Here is a 7,561-nt window from a genome sequence, read left to right on the forward strand (position 1 = left end):
TGTGTGTAAATTGGCTGCTGTCTTTCCTACAACAGTGACTGCACTCCAAAAGTACTTCATTGGCTGTAAAGTGCTTTGAGATGTCCGGTGGTCGTGAAAGGCATAATATAAATCCAAGTCTTTCTTTCTTTTATAGACACAGTGCTATTTTATCATCTGTGATGCCATATGCAGTCATCGAGCATTCTGTAGTCAAGAGCATGTTTGTTCCTGTCTCTCTGTTGCTCAATGTGCCCTTTCTGCCAACTAAAAGTAATTTATTTGACTTAAGCAATTGGGTTGAGTAATGATGCACAAAACAAGACAAGGACATGAGTATGTCAGTTTTGGCTACTTTAATTTTCATGACATTTAAAAGTCTGCAATCATACAATACTTTATATGGCAAGAATAGTTCTCACACATCTACATGAAACACGGCGGTATAAATAATTTAAATGAGAAAAATAAATATGATTCATTTTTTTTTAAACAATTACTTGTGTCTATGCACTTTGGCCACTTATCTCAAAATCCCTTTAGGAGGCTACAATAGTTTCTTGTACCATTTCATCACACTGTGGAAACTTTACACATAAAACTTCATAAAAAGAGCTCATAAACACAACTTCACAAAATAGCCATTGGTGTGGATCCCATATCCTATTGTTATTAAATTAAATAAATGAGCGGTGTAAGGTTTGAGATATGTACAGCAATTTTACATTTATTGTTTCAGATTGCAAATATAAGAAGCAAACAATGTAACAGAAAGTTATAAATGTAGTGGTAATTTACGTTAAAAATAGAATGCCGTTATTCACAGAAGAAAGGTTGTAAGGAATGTTTACCAGAGGGAGGGGGGGGGGGGAGGATCAAAGATTGTGTGTGTTACCCCACCACCCCCAACAAGTGATATGATTCACTTCAGGAGCTTGTTTTTTTCCCCCCCTTCAGAAATTACTGTGTAAAATCTTTTAGGTAGGAAATGTCTGAAATACACATCAAACTTATTTATGAATAAGAATTTACAAATTGTTCCTGGATTATTTCTTTTTCCCCCACTTTCCTCTCTTCTTCCTGAAAGAGTGCAGCCTTTCCTGGTTGGGAAGGTTGGTAGGTTTGGTCTGTGGACCGATCCATGACTGTCATAGATGGATATAAGCGGCTGGGAAACCTGGGATTGGGATTCAGACTCCCAACCCTCTGATCAAAATGCCAGGTACTCAAGATACTGGAGCTACTTGACTTCCCTGTGAAATTACATGTCAGCTTTTGACTCACCTTTACTTCAAAGTTGTGAGTGTTCCGACTTACACCACAGTAAGACTGGGGGCAATTGCAAGTTAACATTAGTGCCTGTTGCTTGCGGACAGGGTAGAAAAACGGAGGTAAAAGCTGGAAATACTCAGGAGGTTAGTCAGCACCTGTGCAGTGAGAAAGAGAGTGAACGTGTCTCTCTCTCTCTCTCTCTCTCTCTCTCCACAACTGCTGCCTCACCTGCTGAGTATTTCCAGCATTGTCTGCTTTTACTTCAGCTTTCCAGCATCCGCAATATTTTGCTTTTGTATTAGAAAGAGGATTATGCTGTCGCCTGTCCCTGTTCTACTATATTGGCAAATAGAGGTTCGTGGAATTAATTTAGGATCTCCATTTACATTAGCCTCCCTGGATGTTTAATCTGGCATTGAACTGTTACAGGCTCAAATGAGGTGCAGCCTTTTTCCAACTGAATAACAGCAGCTGTGCTTGTAAACAGTACCAACATTCATTCCAAATTAAATACTGTAGCATATAAAAGCTGTCCTATAGGGTAATATTATATCCTGCTAGACATAGTAACAGACGGTAACATTTTCATGTTCCCCATAAAACATGTAGAATTTGTTTTAAAAGGGAAGTGAAGGACTCCATGATATTTTTGAACAGGATCCCCTATAACACACTTTGGTCAGCGCATTTTGTTCAGTTTGGAAATATTTAACCCCAGACGGAGTAGGGCGTGCAATGTTCCTGCAGTTTTAAAAGAATCATTATTATATGCTGGATTAGACCCACTTTAGAGTAAGTGCTTTAGAAAATGAAACTATATTGACTTTTAATCCAACACTGAATTTTCGTAAAGCGGAGCATAATATTATACTTGATATAAAGTTCTAATATCGATCAGCTTGGTCATGGTGGTTGCCTTTGCCTCTGTTTTTGGAGGGTGTTGCTTTCTTCTTGCTCTTTCTCCTCCTCGAGACAGCCTCCTTCCCAAATTGCTTATTGTCCGACTGGTTGTGGTGGCGGGAATACCGTTTGCACTTGCAGGAAGTCACCACTTGGATTTTGTAGGTCCTTGTCTCCTGGTTTTGGCACTCTAGCCGGACGCGCTGGGTGCGCGAGTGGGCTGGTACACACCGATAGTCGGAGGCCTGATGTCTGGTCCACCAGCGAGCCCGGCCAATGGAATTGGGGAGGAGGTGGGCTGGCAAACACTGCCCGGAGCAAATCAGCTCCTTCACTGGCTTCACACTGCGACATGTGCCATCTGAGATGTATCTGGTGGATCGCAGCTCTCTGCAGCTGAACTCTGTTGCACCTACAGTGGAAGAGACATGGCAGATCGATTAGTACAAGGACATGACCACTGAAATCAGCTTTATGTGCAATACAGGAACATGGCAAATAATTAAGGATAAAACTGAAGAGGGATTACATTGCAAAATAAAAGCTAAATATTTTCATTATGTTCAAGATTTAAAAAAAAATTTTCCTAATCAAATGAAAAACAGGTTCATGCTGGGAATCCGCGTCGAAACCAGTAAATGCTAGAAAGACACAACAGGCAAATCAACATCTGAAAGGGATGGGTTCAAGTTCCTATGCAACCATAAATCAGAAAGGTTCTGATGAAGAGTTGCATCCAAAGTATTTATATTTTCACTTTCAAATGTTGCCCCACCTGCTGTGCCTTTCCAGTACTTCCCCTTTATGTTCAACTGTCTTCCTTTACCATCAATGTTCTCTCCTGAAGGCACTGACTCCTCTGGTGCCTCTCCCAAGTGACCATTCTTTCTATGTGAGCCCACGGAATAAGTGTGGGCAGGCTATTTGATCACAAGGGGGGTAAGGGACAGCCAACCCTGATCTTGTCTGCATCCACACATGGACATTTCCAGTAGGGCTTGCTGGATAGCAGTTGGGAATGGGGATCACGGACAATTCCTCCTTCCCTAACCCAAGACCAATGTTAGGAGCCAATGTCCTAATTCAGCCCAGACCAACGATCCTGGTGTGTGTGGCTCAGCTATTGACTGGATGAACTCACTGAGGCATTAGGGGAAGATCTTAACTGATATCTCAAGACTACAGAAGACATGGCGCAATTGCCGTCAGGACACTCAGAAGGAACTGGTGATGAAGTGTCAGGGAGTCAATCATAACTTTATTCGTTTCACGAGAGAAAGGACCTGTATCAAAAGAAAATGCACTCTGCTGTGTCCAGAGCAGCGTTGAATTTGGCAGAGTGCACTCAATACCTATACTCTTACTATCCCGATATACTGCTGCATTATAACATAAAATGAGTTACAAGGGTCGTGCTGTGCTAAGTTTAGCTTGTTTAACAATCTACAGTCCTTAGGAGTGAATATATAACAATTTTCTCAGTTAACTTTAGTACAGATTTGTTAGTATCTTGGAAGTCTCTTGGCTACAGACTTGTGCAATGATTTACACTGGAATAAGGAATGTCTGTTTCAGCTGTACTTGATAAATAAATGAAAATGTTCCTTTTTTTAAACAATGTGGAAATTACTACAGGAAAGCAAGGGGTCAATTGAGTCAGAGTGCAGTAGTTTGTGTACATGTTTCCTTTTAGCAGACTATCAAATTAAATATATATGCAGTCCCAGTAGCTACCCACATAATACCATCGTTATATACGAGTAGAGATCATTTTTATATACGAGTAGAGATTATATTATTCTAGGGTATGTTTCCCCATCTTACTGATTGACATCCATTTATTTACTCGAAGGTATTAAACTCAATGAGATTGTAGGTTATTGAGAACCATTTTGCTCATATTAATTTCAGGATAGACACTATTCATTGGAAGTGAAAAGTGGACGGTTTCTGTGATGGGCGACTGATCCATTAGGACAGTTTTATATCGAATAGTTAGTTGAAAATCTACCTCTTGACTTGGCGTCTGCTCACACTTTGCCTACATAATGAAAAACACTGTACTTCAAACTATTTTGTTGTACAAAGCACCTGGAGATGTTTTGAAATTATGACGCGATATATAAATGCAAGTATTATTTGTTTATCATGGTTCAGTCTTAGTGAGCCTAGAAAATGGAATGAGCATATAGTGGAGATCTGTACTGCACTACTGTGGTAGAACAGTAGTAATAAGAGGAATACTCACTAAAAAGATGGCAAAAACAACTTAGTTGACAAACTACATCAATTTGGCATCAAAAGCTGTATCGATCTGTGATCCTTTGATATTTTAGGAGGTACCATTGGCTTTCATATGCATTGGTTTCTCTACCCCTATTCATTTACTCGAGTCTTCACTGCTGAGAAAACGGACGGTCAAATCAAAATTGTGGTGGTCCTCCACACTCAACACATCCTCATTGTTCCTCATAGTATCATCCCACCCATGCAACAATTCAATAGAAAACTAGCATACAGCATACATAAATCTGAATTCAGCAAAGTTTAAACTGTACTTTATATAATTGTGTTACAGTCCTGAAAATATAAAACAAGATAAATTGTAAAACAGGCAGTTTATTTATAATACACGGAAGATGGACAGCTCTTGTAGCATTTTGAGACACTAGCTGAACTCCCGTGGCATTGCTCGCAGATAGTCTGGAGCACTGGAGCAGGGCTGTGTTGCTTCGCGAGTGTTGAGAACCTGGATTGTGCCTTTAAGACCGCGACTCTAAAATAGACAAATTCAGGTACTTATAAACTGCCGAGGTTAATTAGAGGATTGCTGTAACTGCTTGTAAATTTCAAGCTCCACGTCGAGGCAGATTTTCAACTAGCTACCTCGGTATAAAACTGTCCTCATGGACCAGTCGAACGTCATAGAAACCGACCACTTTTCACTTCCAATGGACAGTTGAAAATCTCAATTATTTTAAAGCTTGTTTTGAATCTGTAACAAAGTAGGATTCTGGTGGGAGAATTCTGATGTGTGACAGATGCATACTTGGTGCAGAACTATATACACCTCCCATTATTGAAACTTTATTGCTTGGTGTGCATGTGATGCGTAAAATGCTGTTATTTCTGAGGGACTTTGTCACAACTATTGGGGATCATACATCAGGAAAGCAGTTAAAGCGGGCGGTACAGATCTAGACCGATCAAGGATACTTACACAAATAAAAAACAATATGGAACAGGAATACTTACTGACTTCAAAACCAATAATGGTCTTCATCAAAAGTACAAAGGTGGGAATCTGAATGAAGTCTAATCTAAACATTAGTGGTGGGTGCGCGCATCTTTTAAAAGGCAGATTTTAAAATAAACCCCCCAACACAGAATCCGCATACCGTACACCCACACTGAAGCACTGGCTGTAGCAGACCCGGACTTGGGGTTGCTGGCTGACACTTTGGCGCGCCTGCAGTGAATGTCATCCGTCCATTCATAAAAGGAAAGCTCTCAAGATAAGCAGATACTTACACAGCCCGCATGCAACTATACACAGGGAGGGAAGGAGCGACAAAATAAGCAGATACATGCTGGAAATGGCGAGAGACGAATAACTGCTTTGCAAATGTTATAAATGCACAAATGCACATTGGAATTTAAAAAAAACTTTCTTTAGTGAAAGGACTTGCATTTGTAAACAACGCTTTTCACGACTTCAGGGTATCCGCAAGCTCTTTTGCCATTTATAACTATGATCTTCTGCATTTCATAGTTCAATGATTGAAGAGAAATAAATGATTACACCCTTACCCCGCACTTGCACGGGCTGGACCCGCCGTCTGCCTCCGTGTTTCGCCTGGTTGACGCTGTGATTTCTCGCCTGGGTGGCAATCTCCGGGTACTCAGGGATGATTTCTGTCGCGTCGTTTTTCAGAGAGCCCCAGCCTTCAGGTAGGCTGAGGCTGCCCCGGACCAGGGCGCAGACGCAGGCGGCGAGCAGGCAGGGCTGAGCGTACTGAAGGAGCCCCATGATCACCCAACAAAAGCCGCACAACTCCTCAACCCCAACCTGCGCAAAACATCCCCACACATCCTCCTTTATAAGGCAGCCCGCGACCCCCCAGCCGCGGATCAACGTCGGAGCAGAGGAGGTACGTCAACTTTCCTCACACCAATCTTCAGATCGGGGGCTGACTGACAGCGCCCGAGAGGCGTGGCCGAGAGCCAAAGTCTTGCAGACTTTCACATTTGCAGGAAAGTCGAGTGCAGTCTTTTCCAAATCTCAAGCAACGATTTGTTTTAAATAAAGAAGGAGCACTGATATCTGTTTCTATTTCTAATCGTTTCTATTTCATTTTTATGATAACATATTAAATATTTTATTAAAAGATAAAGCTATGCAGTACAAGTTTCTTTTATTAATGAGAAGCACCGCAGATAATGACGAATCCCTGAGGCATATTATTGAAGACGTTATTATGAATGCCACGCTCGAGATCCAAGAGCACTGGTGCTAATTATAATGATGTTAATTGTAATTACGTTCATTGTAATTACGTTAATTATAATTACAGCTGTAAACTTGTGACAAGCCAATGCAGCAGTTTACTGGGTGGGGGCGCATTTAATTTTATAAATTAGTGGATAACGCAAGTCTCCGGAGAAAGTGAGCCCCAGTTTATTTATCATACTTAGCTGGAAAACAAGTAGAAATAGAGTTTTATTGAGTTGCACTCAACGGCCCCGATACATACGCACACACATTTTCTCTCACACACACGCGTATACACACATTCATTCACTCAGTGTCACACTGACTAGCACACTCATCCACTCACTCTCACACTCGTTGCCTTACTAACACACGCTTATACACACTTTCACACACACTTATACACATACACACTTACACATTCATCACCATCATCATAGGCAGTCCCTCGAAATCGAAGAAGACTTGCTTCCGCTCTAAAGGTGAGTTCTCAGGTGACTGAACAGTCCAATACTGGAATTACAGTCTCTGTCACAGGTGGGACAGACAGTGGTTGAAGGAAAGGGAGGGTGGGACAGGTTTGCCGCACGCTCCTTCCACTGTCTGCGCTTGTTTTCTGCATGCTCTCGGCGACGAGACTCGAGGTGCTCAGCGCCCTCTCGGATGCTCTTCCTCCACTTAGGGCGGTCTTGGGCCAGGTACTCCCAGGTGCCGGTGGGGATGTTGCACTTTATCAGGGAGAATGTTGGGCGGACTCCCAAAGCAAGCACTCTACTCGGAACTCCTACACGGCAAGCGAGCCCCAGGGTGGGCAGAGGAAACATTTCAAGGACACCCTCAAAGCCTCCTTGATAAAGGGCAACATCCCCACACATTCATACATACACATACACTCACTCCCTCCCTCACACACACACA

General features: G+C 41.9%; 1 protein-coding gene across 1 annotated transcript; it reads right to left on the minus strand.

The window, feature by feature from the left end:
* Positions 1 to 335: 335 nt before the first annotated feature.
* sost (sclerostin) lies at positions 336 to 6,327 on the minus strand. Its single transcript, XM_070864002.1, has 2 exons — positions 5,962 to 6,327; positions 336 to 2,563 (listed from the first exon to the last, which is right to left on the minus strand). Exons 1-2 carry the CDS (start codon positions 6,179 to 6,181, stop codon positions 2,136 to 2,138), a joined length of 648 nt encoding a protein of 215 aa, XP_070720103.1. The 5' UTR covers positions 6,182 to 6,327; the 3' UTR covers positions 336 to 2,135.
* Between the last annotated feature and the right edge of the window lie 1,234 nt (positions 6,328 to 7,561).

The sequence above is a fragment of the Pristiophorus japonicus genome, chromosome 21 (genome assembly GCF_044704955.1).
Source record: "Pristiophorus japonicus isolate sPriJap1 chromosome 21, sPriJap1.hap1, whole genome shotgun sequence".
NCBI classification, from domain to species: Eukaryota; Metazoa; Chordata; class Chondrichthyes; family Pristiophoridae; genus Pristiophorus; species Pristiophorus japonicus.

Bases quoted from the DNA above. Each gene is read 5' to 3' on its own strand.
- sost (XM_070864002.1), bottom strand. From the start codon at position 6,181: ATGGGGCTCCTTCAGTACGCTCAGCCCTGCCTGCTCGCCGCCTGCGTC. The intron at 2,564-5,961 runs GTAAGGGTGTAA...CTTCCACTGTAG, and splicing joins CCAGCCCGTGCAAGTGCGGG to GTGCAACAGAGTTCAGCTGC.